This window comes from Trichoplax adhaerens, genomic scaffold (assembly GCF_000150275.1).
Source record: "Trichoplax adhaerens TRIADscaffold_2 genomic scaffold, whole genome shotgun sequence".
NCBI classification, from domain to species: Eukaryota; Metazoa; Placozoa; class Uniplacotomia; order Trichoplacea; family Trichoplacidae; genus Trichoplax; species Trichoplax adhaerens.
Window position 1 is genome coordinate 3,665,038 of NW_002060944.1, and position 23,009 is coordinate 3,688,046.

The 23,009-nt window shown below is 34.6% G+C and overlaps 3 protein-coding genes across 3 annotated transcripts; 1 reads left to right on the top strand and 2 right to left on the bottom strand.

Moving 5' to 3' along the window:
• Nucleotides 1-3,867: 3,867 nt before the first annotated feature.
• TRIADDRAFT_53305 (uncharacterized protein) lies at nt 3,868-10,372 on the bottom strand (the record flags this gene model as incomplete). Its single annotated transcript, XM_002109877.1, has 18 exons — nt 3,868-3,902; nt 4,291-5,065; nt 5,180-5,296; nt 5,534-5,560; nt 5,635-5,724; nt 6,120-6,242; nt 6,320-6,421; nt 6,506-6,551; nt 6,662-6,712; nt 7,084-7,145; nt 7,234-7,287; nt 7,972-8,073; nt 8,176-8,245; nt 8,338-8,451; nt 8,798-8,847; nt 9,333-9,382; nt 10,212-10,273; nt 10,356-10,372. 18 exons carry the CDS (start codon nt 10,370-10,372, stop codon nt 3,868-3,870), a joined length of 1,947 nt encoding a protein of 648 aa, XP_002109913.1.
• Nucleotides 10,373-12,875: 2,503 nt separating this feature from the next.
• On the bottom strand, nt 12,876-13,763 carry TRIADDRAFT_53306 (uncharacterized protein; the record flags this gene model as incomplete). Its single annotated transcript, XM_002109878.1, has 1 exon — nt 12,876-13,763. The coding sequence occupies one exon, from the start codon at nt 13,761-13,763 to the stop codon at nt 12,876-12,878; it is 888 nt and encodes a 295-aa protein (XP_002109914.1).
• A 4,302-nt stretch (nt 13,764-18,065) lies between these two features.
• TRIADDRAFT_53307 (uncharacterized protein) lies at nt 18,066-21,248 on the top strand (the record flags this gene model as incomplete). The annotated part of the gene is made up of 10 exons (XM_002109327.1): nt 18,066-18,077; nt 18,204-18,304; nt 18,727-18,820; nt 18,922-18,963; nt 19,061-19,106; nt 19,212-19,277; nt 19,365-19,530; nt 19,601-19,828; nt 19,906-20,347; nt 20,421-21,248. 10 exons carry the CDS (start codon nt 18,066-18,068, stop codon nt 21,246-21,248), a joined length of 2,025 nt encoding a protein of 674 aa, XP_002109363.1.
• Between the last annotated feature and the right edge of the window lie 1,761 nt (nt 21,249-23,009).

Consider the following 23,009-nt stretch of genomic DNA (forward strand, 5'->3'; position numbering starts at 1 on the left):
CTTATGACGAGCATGGGAACGCTTATACCGTAGATCCCCATCAAGAGGCTCAACAGATTCATTACGACGAGCATGGAAACGCTTATACCGTAGATCCTCATCAAAATGGTCAACAGGTTACTTATGATGAGCATGGAAACGCTTATGCCGTAGATCCCCATCAAAATGATCAGCAAATTACTTACGATGAACATGGAAACGCTTATGCCGTAGATCCCCATCAAAATGGTCAACAGGTTACTTATGATGAGCATGGAAACGCTTATGCCGTAGATCCCCATCAAAATGATCAGCAGATTACTTATGATGAGCATGGAAACGCTTATGCCGTAAATCCCCATCAAAATGATCAGCAGATTACTTATGATGAGCATGGAAACGCTTATGCCGTAGATCCCCAACAAAATGATCAGCAGATTACTTATGACGAGCATGGAAACGCTTTTAGTACAGATCCAGGTCACAACGGTCAGCAAATTACTTATGATGAGCATGGAAACGCTTATACGGCGGCAAATCCCTACCAAGATGGTCAGCAGATCACTTATGACGAGCATGGGAACGCTTATACCGTAAATCCCTACCAAGACAGTCAGCAGATTACCTATGACGAGCATGGAAATGCTTATACGACCATAGATCCTCATCAAGAAGATCAACAGATCACTCATGATGAACACGGAAATGCTTTTACTGCAGATGCTCATCAAGATGATAGTCAGGTTATCTACGATGAGCATGGTAATGCTTATGCAACATCTGACGCACAAGGTAATGGATTTGGACAACCATCGAATGAAGAAAATCAACACATAACTTATGATGAGCACGGCAATGCTTATGCTATCAATCCTAATCAAGCTATTGAACCTGCAGGTTACGATGAGCATGGCAATCCATATGTTGTCGATAATAATAGTCAAGATTATCAGCAACAAATAATGCATGATGGAAACAGTAACGTATCTGAATTAGGTGGCAATCAAGATACTCAGCAGGTAACTTATGATCAACATGGCAATACCAATGCTATCGATCCTAATCAAGTAAATCAGCAATTAGATTATGGTAAGCATGGTAACGCCTATGCGACAAACCCTAATCAAGTTAATCAAGAAATAAGATATGATGAACCTAATCATAATAGTCAAAATATTCTTTACGATCAGAACGGAAATGGTTTTACCACTAGTCATAATTCAGCTTATAATACCCAAAATATCGCCAATCAGCAACGCCAATAGCCTAGATTCAGCCATCAAGCTATGTTACTAACGTCAATTCTCAGTAATAGTTTGGAAAAATTAAGCGACCACATTATTGATCACTAATCATTATCCAATCTAATTTGCAAACTGCCAGCAATAATGGAAATACATACTCCTATACGAGCACTAGCCATGATCATCAGCTTCTACTAAACAGTCCTAATGCTAAAGTTAATTCCTGATCCATCTGCTATTTTCAACCAATCTAGAACGCTATACTTTAATTAGACTCCCAACCTATTGTAAATAAACAGTTTCTAGCAATCTACGAATTTTATAAGACGGACATAATAGATCAAGATGCAGTTGTTTAGAATTCTCTGCCAAAGTAAATAATTCAATGGGATAGCTAAAAAGCTGGCACCGAGTTGGACTTTAGCAAATGGATGATATAGAATTTGATGCACACGAAGAATGTTTGACTAAGATCACAAGACAAAAGGAAACTGTCAGGCATATTGAATTTTGTAGATAATTTGGCTGATATTCCAAGATAACATTAACATTTTTAATGGCTTCTAATAATTAATCACAAATTTAGCAGTATAGATTAGACTATAATATGATGTATTACATCTCTATCAAGCCATTTAAATAATTAATAAGGCAAACATCTACTCCACAGTCCCCAAGTGGCGCTAGATGGAAGATGTAAAAACTAAATTGCATGAAGCATAAAATATACATGTCTAGCGAAACAAAGGTTGTTTTTTGTATTCCTATTGAATATCTCAATTACATACCGTAAATGATCATTCTGATTCTAAGCGTTGTTTATAATTATTAGATTAATGTCACTACTGCAGCTACAGTTATAGTCTTTTATGCTAACAATTTTGTTCATATATATTATATATGATCATGACATGCAAGGTTTTCTACATGAATATAGTTTATCTTTCAATGTATTTTCTTTTTTTTTTATACTTCTATCCATATGGATAACACACGGTCTCGTGTGGCTAATTCTCCAAATTCTATGTTTATCTAATATTTAGACCTAAACTAATATACTTTGGAAAGACGTACCTACAATTTACAGAAAAATTTTAAAACATATTTTTTGATACGTTCTAATACAAGCTGTTACGAGAACTTTATGCAGTAAGTGTAGATATCTGAACACAGTAAATTTGTATTTGCTATCTACTATTGTTTAGCTATTTGAACAGTGCGAATGTAGCCTATATTCGTGGCTAATAGCAATATGTTGCAAAAAAGCATTGCTGTAAAGTATATTCTTTATGACTGATTGAATCGAATAGCAGCTATTTTATCTAAGGCCTTCTAGCTTAGAAAGTCATAATCTTATTAGTAAATTGTATATTATTACGTCATAGGTTAATATTGGCTGAAAGCTAAGCCAAAATCTGCGCAATCATATTTGTAATCTTTGCAATGACGAAATTACTTCTTCGCAATGGAGTGATTTAACATAAAATATGTTTAATCGGTAAAATTTTGGATAGGTTATTAAAATTACTGTATATGATTTTGCTATACAGATTATAAATAAATATACATATGCAAAATTTTTATGTACGGCAATGTTTTATAACTCTTGTAAAGAAATTAACAGAACCAAGTAGTTTTGTTGATTAGCCGCTTCTATGAAATCTAGTCTTTGTAAAGGGTTAACATGTTGCTGTATAAAGATATTTATTGACCACATCACATTAAATTCTCGCACTTTGAAACCTTAGAACTTATCGCCAACGTCATTACTAAACAGGTACTGTACACTATGTTTAGTAAAATTACTTATGCTTAGATCATAATCAGCGACTACTCAACTAAGAATTCTCCCTCAAATGTCATATTAGATTGCATGTTGGAATATCTGACTATACGCGTATACCTTATTAAATTTCTAAATTTTTAGATATCTTGGCTGTTATTGACAATCAGCATACTCCTATTGATAGCCCAATACTGATAGCGTTTTTAGGAATCCAATGAAGGCAACAAGTATAAAATGTTAATAGGCACTTTATTACTCCATTTACTCGCATACCAACTGTTGTAAATTCTAAGTTTACGTTAAAATATCAATCATTTGTTACAGTAACAGCAATAATAGCGATTCCTAGAAATAATTTGAGCTAATTTCGTACTCGGACCTACCAGTAAAATATCTAACAATAAATAAACTTAACAAGCTGCACACCGTAACATTTGTAGCATCTAAAAGCTGCAGAATGCGGCAAGCAGTAAATGTAAATAAAACCTACGAGACTGAAAGTTACTAAAATTTTGAATATTATCTAAAATATCATATGACATGGTATACAATACAATCACATCCTGAAATCTCTCCGTACAAATCTTTTTACCATCATCGTATCAGAACGCAGTATTCTAGACTTAATTTAATACTCGTGCTATTCGCGCATTTATATGAATAGGTAGCATGAAATTTACAATAATTCTAAAAAATGTTACTAAACTTACAATTATTCGTTAGATGTGTCAACAGTACGTTTCTTAAAGTTTATTATCAGTGCTATAGGATTAGCATTTTTGCCTAGTACAAATAATTACATCTACTCTGTATACATGTGCATATCATGTATCACAAAATTAAAGTAAACCAAGTCACTTAACTTACATCAACTAATAAAACAGCTGATACTTCTAGTATAGATAGGTTTGTAGTTTAAAGAATATAAAATATATTACTTATTTAGCTTCTCATGGCATGAAATACCGTAAACTATACGTGATTGTATAATTACTTACAATTGAATACGCCACAAGTATTAAAAGATTGATACATTACTTAATTATATCTCAGCAAAGGATGCAGCATTGTTCTGTCTCATCATTATTATATATTTTATAAAAATTTTGATATCAGAAAACAAATTTCTGCTATCTTCAAGACACATTCTGAGAAATGTATGTATGTTTATAAATTTAAAACAATTCACTACGGCATAAATTCAGATATTCCGTAATACAGGCAGATCGTTTGTAAATTCACTCATATGTTATGATTTCAATGGATCAAATTCTGATATACCTGGAGTAGCTGTGGTATTATTAGCAATTGTAGGTTTTAGTACAGAACTTGCTGGAGTAGTAGCCATACTAGCTCGTTTGTAAATTGCAGCAGGGTTTGCATTAACACCAAACGGAAGCGCACTCATCATATGTAATGGGGCAGGAATATCTGAGGCAGCGGGAAGACTTGTTATTTGACGCCTTTTTACAATCCTAGAGTCAAGATCATCCAGTGCCGTGGTATTTCTCCTGGTATCATCATATGAAATATACTGCTGCCTTGCCGTTGATGCTTTGGGGCGTGGCCTAACCGATATAGAATTTTGGGCGGTCACTGGCGGCTTTTTCGATGGTATTGGTGGTGGATTTCGTAAGGGCAAGGGATGCAGTTCTTTAGACGTCGCAATACTGCCAGGCTCATAAATTTTAACGCTAATCCTTTCTTTATGACTATCGCGCTGTCTCCGTGAATGAGCGGCTTCACTTGCCATTTCAGCAATATTAATGCTGTCAACATCTTGTCTATCTGCAAGGGCGCTACTTCCATACCGAAGTTCCATAAAATTAGGAACCGATCTATTATAATTCTTTTGCAAAGATGATGGACTATCAATTACTACATATTCATCAAATTCAGCTATTAAATTTTCATTATCGGTCGTATTAGGAGGAGGCCTTAAGGCACCGGAAGTAGCAACTTGATCAGCTTGATTATTATCATCGAGGTCTATAAGCTTGTCTACGGAAGTAGTTGATTTCATCGTTTCCCTGGATGCATTAATATCAGTAGTACCCTATAATATATTAGCATTTTATAAAAATGTTACGATAGAAAATCCAATATTTCATTAAATTGCCCAATTAGGGCAGACAATGGTATAATGAACAAACGAAATCAATTAACATACAAATTTATATTCAGGAATAGGGTCTACATCAGAACTTAATAATTCAATTACGGGTCTCGCACCGCGGCTGTCAAGTTTTTTCAGGTTTCGATCCCTAGGGGCAGATGTCTCAATTGGCTGCGGAATAACAGATGAAGTTTTAGATTCAAAAAACTCACATCATCGAGTATTGTATCGAAATCTAAAACTGTAATGGCTATGTCATACTGAAGTTCTGCTAAATTTCTTTATGAAAGCTGTCGAAAATGTTCCCGCTGCTTTGATAACATTTTGCGAGGATGCCTAAAAAGCAAACAATATCTTTAATCCACCATAATACTCTATAATCTAGTCCATCTAATAACAAACGACTACCTTAATCGCTGCCATTGTAAGATTTAACTGTAAGAAAATAAAAATTGAATGATCATTTACGAATATGCTAATTTAGATTACTTTCAAAAATTTTGCCATACCTTAGTGGAGCTTTTAACGTATGTATCAAAGAAGTCATCAATAACCGTTCTTGATTCATTATTATAAATTTCCAATCTTTCCGCTATAAACTGTAGAAGAATAGACTCCTTAAGTACATTGCAGCACAGAGATAGAAGTTACCAATTTGCAAGCCTCATAATATAATCAAATTTAAAGTCGTTAACTTGTTGAAATTGTTGTAACTGTGTCACTTTATCCATGAATGGCTTCAAGCTTTGATTTAATCCATGTAAAAAACTGCGATGTAGGAAAGATATCAGAGTTATGACATTGGCAGCCGGAATCAACTATAGCTATCAAAATCTCTGTCGAACACACAAATAAATTACTTACAATTCGCGATTAAATTCATAAATATTCTTCTCTTCCTACGTAAATAGAAAGGGTAGTCACCAATTTATTGTACTCATATGAATACTCTATAATTTCTCTTCTAAAAGAAAATTTACACACTATTACTAACATCTATCATAATAGCATCTTTATAAGACCCAAGTAGTAATGCGAAGACATCGAGAAATGCTCTAGGAATTGTATCTTCTACCATAGCGTCACTTCGTTTCAAAATACTTTTTAAATGATGTACCTAAAATAGAATAATGACTCAATATATTCATTTAATATTTTATAAAAATGAGTAAGTATGGAGTCGCAATAACTAACCAATTCTTGCGGAAGAGCATTTAAATCTTTGTCCGGTAATTCCAATTTATTTTCATCTACATTTAAGATTACAACTTCGCTCAAAGGCCTCCTTCTTACATCCTAAAACGGATATTAATTCATACCGTCAAGGCTAAGAAAAAGGTTTAAATCTCGCTTCCTTCACTTTAAACTGGAAAGATTTACCTCCATTAATGACGAGTGAACACCAATCAGAAAAGGCATAGGAGCGCTAAAATACAAATTATTTCGGTATTAAAAAGTTTGTATTGTAATTAACATATACATAGATAAATTTAAGTGTTAAACATACATGCATCGCATATGCCGTACATCACTTACCAACAGTAATCAATTAAATGCGGTGGAAGTACAGGAATGAAGATATGTTGCCTAAAAATATCACGAACGATCTTAGTTTAAGGAAAATTTTTCCTTCAATACTATGTGTATACACATTATAAACAAGACCATTTACCAGTACATTGGATAAAGAAGATTTGCAGCACTGTATACACAAGCAGTAAGCTACAGTAAATATAAAATAGTTAATTCGTATACACAGACCGGATGTCACCAAGTGATCAACTAAAATTATCCAACATAGATGTAAATGCTATGAGTTGACTAGCTAACCAATTTTAATCGGGAAGACGTAATAAGAATTCTTCTTTCATGAAGCAAGCTAAAGTATAAATTACCATGGTTAATTTCGTAAGACACCGTATTTTAGAAGAAGCTGATAAAATCGAAAATTATCTAACCACGCAAATAAATGCAGTATGTTCGCAGGTTGTACAGCACAAACGAAATCTGTCAAATTACGCTGTATAAAATATAGCAACATTTAATTATGTGAATAAGAATATTTACTCACTTAAGTTCAATGAATATGCAATAAATTGTTTACATACGTGTCTAGGTATAGAATGTAAGGCATACGGATCAGGGATTTCTAGAGCGAGTTTCTACAATAATATAAGAAAAAGTAATATCTCATTTCATATATAAGAATAAATAGATTAGCTTTTGTTACAGCTTAATTCCGACTGTCACAACTGCACCATTAAACTATTCTACAATCCAAATATGGTGCCGGTACATCCATACGCACTTCTATTACATTTTAATTTTATGTACTTCACATAATTGTATTCTCTATTACAAAGGATTACCATACTTTAAAAATTATGGTTTATTGTTAACAATATTAGACAGGTCATGAAATTGTAGCAATTGCTGAACCATTGTAGTGCTTTTGGGTATGACAATTAGTGCTAGCTGCATTTAAATTAGTAACAGTGAATAGAATAATAACACATCGCCCAAATATATGGTTTATAGTACATAAGATTATGTTTATGTAACGTGAGATTCTACTTGGTGCAGTAAAGGGGTACCACGAGCAAAGTTACAACTGGTATTTTCTTTTACTGTAATGATCACACAGTTATTAGCAATAATAAGACTACTTCAACGAGACGAACAGTAAGGAGATTTCCTAATAATGTACTGGCTAATGCATTTCATTACTGAGATGATTGCGCTAACATGAACAACAATGGATTGCATTATTACCGGAAATAACAATATAAATTTTTTATACGATAAGGACAAATACGCATACTGTACAGTTAAATATTTATTCATACCGGACTGGACCCATCGTTTGGCGCAAATGTGATATTTCTTATCGATGTAGCAGGTACTGGAGTTTCGTATATAATGTTTATAAAATCTAGAGCAAGTTGCACCTGCAAAAAAAATCACATCAAGCTTAGATTGGTAAAATATCACAGATAAATATAAAATACGATTTATTAATTATAACATTATGTCTTTTATCATGTTTATACTTGTCCTTTCCAGTAATAATCGCCAATAAAATTTAATATCTTGTAAAAGTTGTCAAACCATGGCAAGTAGCTAACATACATACAGTAATATAAATGAGGTTATAACGATCGGTGAATTACATGAGATAAATTCTTTATAATTTCTGTTCAGTAAGGGTATACCTAATAATGCATAAGCACACATCAGCATTAGAAGGAAAACGGCAAAAACCGAAACGGTATTTTCCTTCACCATCGGTCAAAGTGAAAGTAAAATGTTGGACATGTCCCGCATTTCTAAAGAGTAATAGCATAAAGTTAATGGCATCCTTGATAATAGTTTATATAGTAAATTTAGATACCGATATGGTTTATCTGATTTCTAAGAACATCACATTACGATATCGTTAATCTGATATATGAATATTATTATGGATAAAAATGACTATCAGAAATTGTACAGTACAGTATGTATTAATTGGTCTTAAGTTGACATATTACACGCACACTCACACAGTATGTAGTACTGCAAACTGAATACTGTAACACCCAATCAAAGTACATGAGATACTGATAAATTGCTGCAAAGCTTCGCAGCTGAAACCGATAATACACTATTTTTCCTGTTTAAGAAATAACAAACCGTTCAGTTTTACATGGGAAGCAAAACGGTGGTACAGAGCGTAATATTTCCTACAATGTAAGTAGAGATTTTAATCAGTTAGAAAATACTACATAATTCACGGTAATTATAGCAATATTACATGGAAACTAGAGTAGAGACTATAAGATTTCATGCCTCACGTATAGCACGTGCAGTGACTGTGTTTATCTCGCTATCGAAAATTATCGCAATTTCTTGGCAGCAGCGCTCGTGATCAATTGGAACCGACTAAACGCTATGTTTGTTTTTCTAGATTTTTAGGTAGTTAAAATTCAAAAGACTAAATAATATAGCTGGACTATTGAGCAAAGGATTGAAACCTGAGAATGGAAATCTAAACCTTAAAATGAAATATATAAAGTATTGGTACAGAGACAAGTAAAATTTAATGACTTTAGATTAACGTAAAGAATTGTTAATGACAGAAATTACAGTACTGTAAACCGCTGGATGTTTTAAGTCTAGTTAATCGCGATCAATTTAGACTTGTCACTTTATTTGGATATAAATTTACCTGATCGTCATAATTTGGTGGATAGGTAAGGACAACTTGATGATTTTTTTCTAAAAATATAATAATATAATTAATTAATGAATGAAATGCATAGCAGGGGGACTATACTAAACGATCACTGTACCGTGTCATAAGACATCGTTTACTGTTATTTTGCAGGTAAACATGGATAAGCTTGATTTATCCATACGTAATGAATAGTTTGTTATTAATAGTATTTGAGGATAACTGTGATAATAGCAATAAAATATTTTCGATTCTTCTTTATTATTGTTGCGTCGTTTTAAATTACTAATTCTATCGATTAAGCTATTTAACGTCTATCATTCGATTGGCATTGCATTGGGATTGCATACCATATGTACTTTTTTAGGTTTACTAATTTATAATTTAAATAAGCAACGCTAGTAGAAATCGATGAAGCATAAATACAACTATTACTATTCCTACGCGATCATTACTAAATGAATAAACTAAAGACATAGATCTCCATTTTTTGTTGTTGATATCGCTGAAGCAATCTCTTTACTTTCGATCATTACTGTAAAAAAATTGTAGTTTTCGATTGAAAGTGCTGTCGTCTCTGACGAACTTTGTCTACGATGAGCTCTTCCAAAAGTTTCTCACCTACCTGAAGTGGGTTTTACTTACACTATATTTGTAATTACGTTTTACTAAGCTATCCTTTACTGTAATTTAGATCTGGCAATTACTCTCTAGTTTGACTGTGTGATCCGTTATTGTATGAAAGAGTTACGTGTCCAGTCGTTACAAGGAGGCAAAGAACTCTACAACAACTCTACAAGGTGTAATGTACTTTGTATACGTTATTTACTACATCTATACCGCATTACACTAGATACTTTTAGCATGACTTACTATCGTCACTTTGATTCCTGGCAACTTCCAAGAAACACTCAAAGATTCGTTTAGGATTCCTCCTAGATAACAATTGCACAATCCAATTGAACCTTATCCAGTCTCTACCTTACCAACACTGAAATTGATTTGAAGAAACCTTACCGAAGCCGACAATCCATTTAGAAGCTATTTTTGATTAGCCTATAATCTACTTTACTGTCAGTAAAGAATTGGATCCAACAAGTGTATCTTGCAGCATCAGATGTTCGAATTGTGATTCTATGACAAATAGCTTCTAAAAAGAAGTCTACAATGTTAGAGGAATCGTTGCCGAAACTCCTTTTCTCGGCGCAGTCAAAATGGAAGCAATGTTAGAGTCGAGTCGACAGCACCCTAGTTAGAAATCTTTGTGTGCTGCAGTACTATCCGATACAGACTACTACGGTGCCAGAGGTCAAAGATTGCTGCTGGAAATATGGACGGAATGCTAGACACTCCCTTAACACAATATTAGCATAGTACACCTACAGTCCATGGCAGTACACACTGTACTGTAGACACTACACAGTACTGTACAGTACTGTACAGTATGAAATGACAGCACAGTGTACAGTATATGGACTCCTGTACTGTACATACGGTGCTACGCCTGCGCTATAGAAATGGCTTCTTCTAATGGAGTAGTGCCAGATAGTTTGGAAGTGATTAGCAACATAACTTGCAGTATAACTTTCACGACACAGTAACAAATAACTGCAAAATGAGTTAAGAATAGACGAGAATAGACAAAAACCAAAGAGTGACTTTAAGAATACGACTTTTATGAGGCGAAGATATTTAAGAGATACACGTGTACTGTTTACTCACCAATTATAGGGGTGCTGTCGTAACCTACTTTGGATGAAAATGATTAGAATAAGTTCTATTTGTAGTCGCAGTTGTAGTTAGAACTTTTACTACATAGTAAAAAATAACTGGAAATGATAGTTAAGAATACACCAACATTTACAAAACCAACAGTTGCTGCCACTTTAAAAATACGATTGTATTCAGATTAAAATATTTAATAGTCCATTTGCAGCTAGGCGGATTTGTTATGGAGATGAATTACCTCGATACCTCGCCAATCTACTTTCCTTTAAATTGGCAGTAAGTGATCGCAGGTGATGACTTATCCTTGTCTTTTATGCCTGAATGTAATCCTAATTTATATTCGATGAACCAAGAGTCATCATGATATTGAGTAGGTATATGCCTTTAGCGCACTATAAAAATCATGATTTTGATCTTCATTGACACCTACATTTATCCCTTTGCTATTATAGTAAATACCAAGCCATGAATGCACGCTTGTTTAAAAGGGACGGCATAGCAGTAGCTCCCTGCCTCTTTCGAACAAAGTTTTGCATTTTTTTTTTTAAATCAAACTAGCTAGCCAAATTCAGAATTTTCAATTATCTAATTGATATTGTAGAGTACGTTATACTGTATATTCGATCTACCGTGCAATCGATAGTAACAGATACAGAATTCACATTATAGGAAGAGCCAAAGCAGACGATTAAAAGTAATGATATACAGTACACCGTACTTTTTGCAGTGCTTAGTGATTATGACTAATCCACTTTTGCATTCAAATTATTGTAGAAACACTGACAGCAATACTGTAACAGAGTGATCAGTAGTACACTGACCTAGCATTTCAAAGCTAATTTTCACTAATAAATGGAAGTTAGAAAGAATATCTCAAGGTTAAGCCAAAGTCATTTATAACATTCCTACAGTATACAGCCATCTATACGCGTATTACTGTACTACGAAACCAAGCAAGTCTCGATTGCTGTTACTGTTAAAGGCAAACATTTTAAATTTTAATAACTAACAAAGATTCTTATTATACAATCAGAAAACACATGAGTAATGTAACTATTTTATAAGACTTGCAATAGTGAAATATCTGCAAGGAAACGAGAATAACATTACAGTATAAAATACTACAATTGTCGAATATGACAGTGCCTAGCATTATGGCTGGTATACACTGGAATACGGTATTCAGATTACAACATGCATACAAATCTATCGATTCTTAAAGATATATTGAACAAAATAGAATAAACGGATCAGCTGATCCCAAAATATAACATAACATTTGTATTAATTACATGGAGAAATTGTTTCATTGTCACTCATACTAACTATAGTCTTAAAGAAATGTATGAGTCTCGGAGTAGGAATAAATAAATACATGCTGAGTGTGCACGATAATGGATATTGCATTTCATTATAAAGAATATACTATAAAATATACTGCACTTAGTGCACTATTATATCGAAGCAAAATTGAACGAATTACGTCAATTTTTAAAGCTCGAAAGTATATTATAAATTTTGTAAGATCTATTTAATCGAACATATTTAATAGATTCACTTCACTAACTTCAGTAACATCAGATGTATCAATATAACAATGAATAAATATCTATTAATCTACAGTATTAAATTATGTAGTCATCTATTGGACTTTGGCAGTAACATGATATCTATTTTTTGATCGCAGCCTAAAACTTGTCTAGGTAACAATCCTTAGTATTCGTATATGGTAAACAGTTACGAAATTTTCAATCAGTTTAAGGCGCAATTGCCCACAATGTGATGGGCTTTGACAGGAAATGTAGCTGCTTACGAATAAGTAAATCGATTAAAAAACGCCATCAAGAATGAACCGGTGCTCTCGTTAGTATTACCGCGATCTTTATGTAATTTATAGTTTCGATTGGCCAACTGTTCTATTCGGCCAATGTCAGCATCTATTAAACTACTATTATCGTCGTTTGATACTTTATTCTCTTCTGTAGCCTCATCACAAGCCAAAGCTGTAGTAACGATGTTTCTGTTACTACCAGTATTGTTATCCTCATCGCCAACCGTGCTGCTGCTGCTGCAGCTATCATCTGCGGATTGCCGAATGGCTGTATCACATATTTTTTCATTGCTTATTGTAGCATTCTCCACCTGTACATTATCGGCTTCTAGTGCACCTGGGAGTTGATCTTTCTTACCACGGTCACAATCGGCTTTCTTTGATTTTTTTGCTGTGCTACCACTTGAACTGTTATGCCCAACATAGTTACTTTCAAGGCTTAGATGCTTTCTTTTTGATCTGGTGTTATTACTGCGTAAATTTTTATTTTTAGCAATAGATTGCAGCTGCTCCTGGTGGACTGGGTCATTTGAAATATTCTGTAGAAATAAGACAAATTCGAATTTGCTCACATTCAATCGATTATTATCGCGAAAGTATGATAAATCTTGGCCTTTATGCCATAATTTCTTATAAGGATAGGCGATAAATGTATCGCTGCGTATAGGGAATAAGCGTGATTCATGCTGTAAGATAAAAGTTATCATTCGTTTCATGTCATGGCGAACATCTCTTCTAGCCCAAAATTTCTTTTCCTCCTCAACGGTAGAGTTCTTATCTCGCTTGGCGAATAGTTTAATTTTATAAAGGACATTGCCGATCGTTATCAAGTGCATTTCCGACTGAGGTAATGTACTTTCTTCCATGATTGATATACGTTGCTATTTTACTGGATCAATTTTGGATTTTGCTGTTTGACTTTTACATGACCACCTCAGAAATAGGCTAAATACAAAGAAGAGAAATCGTTCTTATACAGTCTATTAATATCAATATCCTGCTTTAAGCTAATTATCAAGAACGTAAACTGTTGTCCATTGTCAAGTCTGCACACAGCACAACATTGTCAACCAAGAGTCTCCACGTCAATACAAGTGCAAAATAACAAAATATTTCCAATTTTACTGCAGTGTGCATACCTCCATAGAACTGTCCATTAACTCTTTGCTACAGCTAGCGATACTCAATAAGGACTGCCGCTACTTTTAATACCGCCAAAGCACCAAAATTGCTGTTTACTAGCTTTGATTCAATTTCGAATTAGGCGCAGTTTCCATAAATAGCCAGCACTAGAGGTAAAGTAAGGAGGGAGAGACGTTTAAATATGCACACAATAACTTGGCTACAGTACGGTGACAGTAAAGTTTTTAAGCTACTAGCCTGTACTGTACTGTACAGTACAAGTTAGTATAATTGAATGAATACTGTGTACTATAATGTACTGTACTGTATTGAGTGTGATTATTTTCGATGGCACCCTGAAAACATATAATTGTATAAGCTAAATCAGGCCCAAACTGGATAATTTCTATATTTGGTTGTAGCCTAATTTCTACGGGTATATGTAAATACTGTACAGGAATTTTAACGGAATACAACTTTAATTTTGGAACGAAGGGGAGACATCGAAAATAATCACATTGGTACATGCTGAGACTACAGTTAGAGGCTGATATACAGTACAGTACTGTACAGTATTCTACGTAGTCTGTTCCAGTACTGGAAGAGACAGCGTCTACAGTATATTTTTTGGAAATTTAGGTACTGTAATGTACAGTACAGTGTACTGTACTGCAGAAGAAGCCTACAATGTTATCATCATGTACTGTACAGTACTGTACAGTACTGTACGGAACTTTCCAAAGTCCCCATATGGAACTCACACTCTACCATACTGTCCTGTGGACTGTACCATAAACGCCGTTTTAGGCTACGGTACTGTACTTGACGGTCTATACAGTGCCTATATAATTGGACAATTTGCTTACTTCTCAGGGATTCAAGATTTACGTGCACGGTTCATCTACTTTTTTTAATGTTTTCCAGGCTGTGTCCAAAAAAAAGAAAGTAAAACGCGTCAGAAAAAAAAAGCACGCGTTGATTGATTGCCTGCTATTCCAACGGCGAAAAATTACAAATTGACTAACATTTCAAGGTAATAGTGCTGTACAGTTCATATTTGAAGTTGAGTTTTTTAGTCTATCGCAACTCCCAATGGAGAACCTGTCATTTTTTCCTCCAAACGATTGTCATGATGTGCGTTAAGAACTTCTTGCTCTTTTCTTCCATTTAGAAGTTGGCGTTTATCATTCATTCGGTCTATTTTAGGCACAACAACAACAGGACTTTCCGACGCTGCTGTACCTCTTCCTCCATTAATACAATACTAAATCCTGAGAATCATCGCCAATAGTTAAAAAGTACTATCAATTTACGCTACGAATAGCTTAAAAATGATCGCTTTCATAGACGATATTACGCGATATGCTATATTAACCATACGTATTTTTCTACTGTATCACCACGGTAAAACACGCACGCATCACTAATTTACCTATTTCTTACTATTTCCATGAATATTTCCAACTTCACGTAATGGCGGTTGAACAGATCATCTACCGCTATGAACGATTGATGTTAGTTATCCCTATCTATAGCAGAGTAATAAGAGAGGCAAGCATAGGCCGCCTGTAAACGATTAACGCTAAAACGGGCATTGGAAGATACCATTCCATAGTGATACAGTAAACGGCAGTGACCTTCTTGTTATACAGTACCACTATACGGTAGATAGCAACTATTGATTACCATGCCGTAGTATTATTACACTACTGATTCAATAACACTAATTCCATCCATATACAGTACACTACTCCATTGTGATGATAGAAACTGCACCTCGTGTTGAAGTTTTAGCTGACAATTAATTAATTATATCAAAGGCGTATGTATAAGCCAAGTAGGAAGCAGGGAGTGCGTCACTACGGATTGGGACAACTATCATGAAAATGCTTTTTAAGATAAATGATCATTAAATTGCAAGTTTGCTACGTTGGTGTAGAATACTTGCGGTAGTTGTACTGGACATTTATACCGTAAAAGTATATAGTCATTCGGTCAATAGGGCTTTAGCACTTTCTAAAGGAAAAAGTTGTGCAGGGAGTAATTCTGCACTTTACTGGTCAGAATACGAGAAATGAAGACTGAGAGGTGCCGTTCGAGTTATTGACTACTGCGCAACCGGAAAAGGCCATTTCAGTGAATGATTCAAGGTTTAGAATGTCTTAATTACACTGCTCAATGTCGATTGAAATACAGTCAAGACTGAGGAGGCACGGTATCTTCCTCCTCAGTTCGTTATAGAATACAGTATTGAGCGTTATGACAGATGAGTACGCGTGGCAAGGATTTCTTAGCCAGTACGGTAATAACCCGCGTACATCTGAAATAACATGTAATTCAAATATCTTTTAGCTATTTAAGTAATTTTACATTGCCAAAAGTTGTTTCTGTAGGCTGTAATATAGGCCGCAAGACGTATAGAAAATATATATATATATATATACTGTACATGATTCAGCCATTGATTAGTTTTGCCTACCTATACAATTTGCTAAAGATGCAGTGCAACTACAACACTACAGTACAGAGTATATGGCACATATGTAGTATTTCCAGATACTGTTCTATTATTACATCATAACTTCGCTAGACTTTGTAGTACAAACGGGATTTTCTTATTTCAGCCGTTTTATTTATTTATTGAAAGTCAGTATCAGTAATTACTACGATCAAGGGCTACTAAGAAACGATCTTTTTCTAGTATACCAGGTATTATATCATTTCATAGGCGGCGCAATTTGCTATTCTCTACTCCACTAAATTGTTTTGTTTCTAGTCCATTTTTTTGTGCCCTTCAGCAATGTGTTGCACTGACGGACAGACATCCTTTTTATGTTGCTACTGCATCACAGTATGCAATACTCGACTATACAGTGTACAGTACTTTATGTACAGATGGGAGTACTGTACAGTAGATGACCTTGTAACAGTATCACTCCTACTCCGTCATTTGCAGCAGAGACCACAGGGGTCGGTAGGAATTGACTGTAGAATTGTATAGTGCGATATAGTATGTTGACAACTTTGAACATACAAACAGTATCATCGTTTTCTTTCAATCCAGCATCCCTGCTGTTTCTGTAGTACTCGATTAATTTCTGCTGTGTGCAGTTGGCAGTATGGCTCTTGTTGATAATACTACATGTTGAACTTTTTGCCACTCTCTTCTGTTTCTACCACCACGGACTATTGTATCAGTGACTGTATTCCATTAACTGCGCTTTATAAAATACACCATTCGACCTAAACGCTTAGTTGACCTCGAAACCCATCAACCGGACAATGACACTACCATTTGCATTGAAGATAAGCGTGCCGTGCTCAGTCAGTAAATTATTAACTTTGAGATGAAATGATAAAATGCGATATCTCCGATGGATAATTGAAGACGTATCACTTTCATGCTTATAACACATACAATAATAATGTACTGTAATCGTGTGTAGTAAGCGCAATAATGATGGAAAACGCGATACGTCGCAAATCGTCTTTTCGACATGAACACCAATTACTCTACAGTACAGTATGGGAAATTAAAAAAACGTTCGTGCAGTAGGTTATAAGAAACGATCCCCTAGTAATGCTGTGACTTGATAAGTAAATCAACCCTTCGATACAGCGTGTACAATTATTGTGTAGTAATTGTATGTTATATGTTAGTAGTAGAGAATAGTTGGCAGACCTCATTGCGTAGTAGTGACTATACCGAATCATTTTTTTGCAAAGTATGCGACATGCAAATTTCAACCTTGAAAAGCTGCGCATATCAACCGCGTGAAAATGCAGTACTTTCCTATATGAACGCATTACATCTTTAATAATGATTTAGATTTAATCGTTATGTATGCATTTGAGTGAACTTTACTAGTACTAGCTCCGTTATTAGCGTTTCGAGTCATAATTCAATCTTATACGGTCTAAATTGCACAGTACCTATAAAAATAATAATTATAGTTTAATTGGTAATATTTATCTAGTTGATTTTTCTTTTCCGCTTAGATAAAAACTAACTATAATAATTGTTGAAGCTGCCGTGATTATAACATATGGTGCACATGGTTAGTACAACCGACTTATTTACAATCATTTAGACTTTAACTTTCTCTTTCAAAGAGTGCATGAAACATAGATCAAATGAAAATTGCTTACCCTAACTTTGGTTTTCTTTTATGACTTCACGTTAGGCCTCTGGGGGAGATCCGAGAGCGTTGTTAAACGCCTTAAGTTCAATGTTAGGAACTTCCGGATGTATAAAGAGTGCTCAAGAAGTTGTCAGAATAATAAGGTAATCTCAATTGCTTCGATTTAATAACAATAATTCAGAAATGCAATCCAAGAAGTAAATCAGTTAATTGGATTAGTTCACTAAATCTACCACTAGATATACGTTTCCAGTAAGACTGTATAACGGTAATTATAATTATCGACGTAAGCAGTGTTAAATTGATCCACACTTTGACTTGGAAAGTATATACTAACTTGGAGATAACTATTCTAGTTTAATGAAAGATGCTACACAGACGATGAGTCAATGTGTATACTTGGATATTCTTAGAGCGACGTCAGACCATCGGAAAACATTAGAAAAGTCGGTATCGTAGCAATTAATATCCATTTGATACTGAATTTGTAATCAAATAATGTGTTCCAAGGTTTAAACGAGCCTAATACTTAATACATACTAATGTCAATGTATTTTATGTATAGATTTGTTACAGCAGGTGGATGGGAAGTTTTAAATAAGTGGTTAAATGAGGCTAAAGAATCCAACGATACGTGTTTACTTTCGAAAATTTTATCAGTAAGAGAGTATACCACGTTATATTACTTTATAGTCGAATGTAATGACTACAGAGTATGCACAGTGTAATCTCTGTAAAATTTCTATTATCCCTCCTTTAGGTTCTAAAATATTTACCTGTATCTGTAAATATTCTAAAGCAGGTAAAATATACTAAAACTGTTATTATTTATTATCTGAATCATAGACATTTTATGCTTTACTACGAAGCAATATTTACTGTGTTGATATTTCTTTCAGGGTAATGCTGGGAAGACTGTAAAAAGCTTAATTAAACATACTCCAGGTATATAACACTGCCAGTATAAGAAATTGTTACTGTAAGAATATTATTATGTAACAACCTATCTCAATATTATATGTATATGTACAATTATGATAATTTAAATAGAGGTAAAAGATGTAGCAACTGATATTTTGGAACAATGGAAAGAAGTAGTCCGCAAAGAGACAGGTGGTAAGTCGGCGATATTGTATCTCTGAAAATATAATACACAAGTCATAGTTTGCGGTAAGATGATAAACTTCTAATGTTTAAATCTAGTTCAAGATACCGTTTCATCTATGAAAAGAAAAAAAGAGAAATTAGAAGATGATAATGAACTTGCTAAGAAAGCCCGTAATGTTACGAAAGTACCCAATAGCAATAGTGTAAAACTAGAATCACCCAACGACTCTACGATAAATAACAATCAAATTAGAAAGCAACCGTGAGTGCTACAACACTAGCAGTTTCATTGACTTAGATGTAATTATTTACCAAAATTTCGTTATCTACAGTGTTAAAGTACCAATATCAAATAAAGCGAAGATAATGACAGCCAACATTCCTCCTACTAAGCCAAAGTCTACTGCCGCAACTCTTGCAACCACGATTACTGATAGTAGTTCCTTCATGGACGCTTTATCTGTCTCCGTTAGTAAAAAGCGTGCAAAGAAAGCTCAGTTATCTACTATCAAAAGCGGCCAACTACCTTCACAAACTGCTACATCCCCTGTAGACAAAACGTAAGTAATCAAGTCAACTTAATCTTCAGTAATACAACTATAATTTTAAGTATATTATCATTTTTTCTTGCTCTCAGATTTCCTTCCCAGTCAGTTTCACCCGATCATGAAGTTAATTTTCCAACTATTAGCGAACCGACCATTCAGCCTATTCAATCAGAAGCCACAGTAGAGAAAACTGTTGATCCAGTGGATCAACTTTCTAACAATATGAAACCGGTTAAAATTGGAAAGAAAAAAAAAAGGGTTACTTGGGCTTCTGAGCCAAATTTAACGAGGTTTCGTTATTTCGAACTAGATGAAAGTGAACGAGTCAATGTTCGTTCTCATAGCTTTCACGATGCGCAATACATGGAGATGATGAGAGAAAGACAAACACTTCAGAATGCGAAATTTCAAGTGGTAGATAACATGAAGGAAACAATTGCTTGGAGTAAGCCAGCTTTAATTGAATTTGCCTCAGGTAGAGGGGGACAAATAACCGACCGACGTGTTCACAGTGATGAATGCGTAGCGCAGGTATACATGCATTGCACGCTATTGTGAGCCTTTTAAATAACTAATAGTTGGAATAAAACATTTGTTTATCTAGGAAAAGAGAGAACAGACAGTATTAGCGGAGATTTTTTTCTCTAAGGATAGAGTATCTGATAATCCTGCAGAACCGGATTTGGAAGATCTACCTTCTACTACTTCATCGAAAGATCCAACAGTAATTCCTTTAATTCCTGTTCCTGATCCTGATCTGGATCTGTCTGAAGCTGGTTCGTCACTTGCATCAACAGATGCTGGTAGGTATTCACTCCCTCCTGAAATAGCAGACCTTATTACCTCAGCTGCGTCATCGCTAAGGACACATGGAAGCTCAGATACCGGTGCTGCAAAAGCCGTGCAACTAGCCGCTAAAATGATGCATACCGGAGGTTATCAGGATGAACAATATGCGCCTGAATTAGGTGATCGTGTAACTCCACAATATGAGGATGAAGAGTTAAATCATGAGTTTGAAGAGGACCCACACTACTATAATTATCCGCACGATCACCCAGATCAACCTCCGGATCGATTTGTCGGCCATGGTCCACCAATGCGAGGTAAACGATTCCCTGGTGCAAGAGGTGGCCCAAGAATGCACCATTGGCGTGGAGGCCCTCCAGGTCCTGAAGGTCCCCCAGTGAGAGGGATGAATCCTCCCCGAGGGCCTCGTATGCCAGCAGATCACTTAGATAGGCCTCCATTTGAAGATGAATATGGTTCTTATCCAAACGAGGAATTTGCATCCATTGGGCCGGCTCCAGTACCAAGCCATCGAGGTAGAGGTGGACACCACCCACGGGGTCGAGGGCGCCGAGGAGGACGAGGAGGCCGAGGCGGAGGAGATGCAGGAGGTACGAAAACTGCTCCGTATTACTTACGTTAGCGTGCAGTAACATTCCAACTATAGTTTTTAGCGAGTTCGATAATGATTTTAATTCTTCTAACAGAAAATAGGGTTTGTCGCCATTTTATAAAGAAAGGCCACTGCCGTTATGGGAATGAATGCTCCTTCCTTCATCCTGGTGTCAATAGTCCATATTTATAGCACAAGCGGAGAGTCGTTTGACAAATATTTAGTCTATTATTAGAAAATAATTTATTTGAAAGTACTGTTTTGTAGGTAACTCCTGAAATTCGTAATGAGGTCAATGATATTTACTTGTCATCTTCACGGTAAATGTATAATTTATTATGTGAATACTATTGGTTAGAAAACGTCATAGACATTGGTTGCTGAATGTTTTGTGGTTATTTGTAATAGATTGAGCGTGACTTTTTAAAATGATTCTTTAAGTGAAACGATAAACAATCTAAGAGAAGAATTATATTTTCGAATTGTACTGTACATATCACATACAACAAAATAACTATTATTTTGATTATGAAATGATGTACTGGTCTCCTGGTACTATATGGTGTCTGTTTGATAAAATAAGAGAATGACTACCAAAGAATGTAACAAATGCAATGACTTATTGTTTCCTTTGAAAGATAAATCATGGAAACTAATTTATAATGATAAAAATGTTTTATCGCCTTTCTTGCGAATGAATTTGTGCTTAAGAACCGGCCTAAGAGCTAACTAATATGAACGATGGCGCCAACAATGAGCTATAACTTGAACGTCTACCGCATTTTTTTTATGGATTACGTAACGAGATAATACCGCTTGTGTAACTATAATAAAAGTAACAGCAGCATTTTGCCGCAGCACTCACTTACGTCCATGCTTTAATTACGAAGAACACTATAAAAGTAAGTAAATATGCATACGAATATGCATATTCACGTAGAAGTCACACATTAATCGTGCAGTCTATGTTTTTGATCGCAGTAAAATTCATAACTTCCAACTACAAGCATTGCTGTCATAGTTCATTAACGCATGTTGTACTCACGATCAAAAGCGATCAACGTTAACAAGACTCAATACACAAGTACTGTATATAGCGCATACAGCAATGTACAACATAATTAAAACTGTAGCATTTTTTCGTTAAATAGCCAATTAATCACGGTAACTTCTAATACGTTTCTCGGTGGGATATCAAACATAGCTTGTATTCAATCACAGCAGTTATGATAAAGTTTACTTTTCAGTCTTTACTTCATAAAGAGCACATGATTTGCAATTACGTATGATAATAATATGTAATATTGATACAATAATTTACGAATGACAATTAAATCTTCCATTATTCTCATAAACTATCACGTTTAGTAAAAATCTAATTTTAAGATAAATTTTAATATGGTTAAGGCCATATCAGTTGTGCGTGCAAATTTATTTTTATATACGAACTTGATAGATACATCAATACAAAATTGCATTGTCATTATCTTTATTAGCTAATATCTCACTCTTTGTAGCAATTACATGATGTAAACTACATCTATCCATAGAATAAAGATATTTTGTACAATATACTACAAGATTCCTCTTAAAAAATCTCCCTACATGTTACAAAGTGTTAGATACACTAACACCTAACATTGTCAGCTATTACTAGCTAAGCTATTTTATTCCTTAGTTACAGAAATGCACACTGGACCCTCTATGTATAAAATAATAACACGAAGCGCCAATGCTAGCGCTAAAGAAAACATAAGAAGCTTAATACTAATAAATCATCTAAACGTGAAT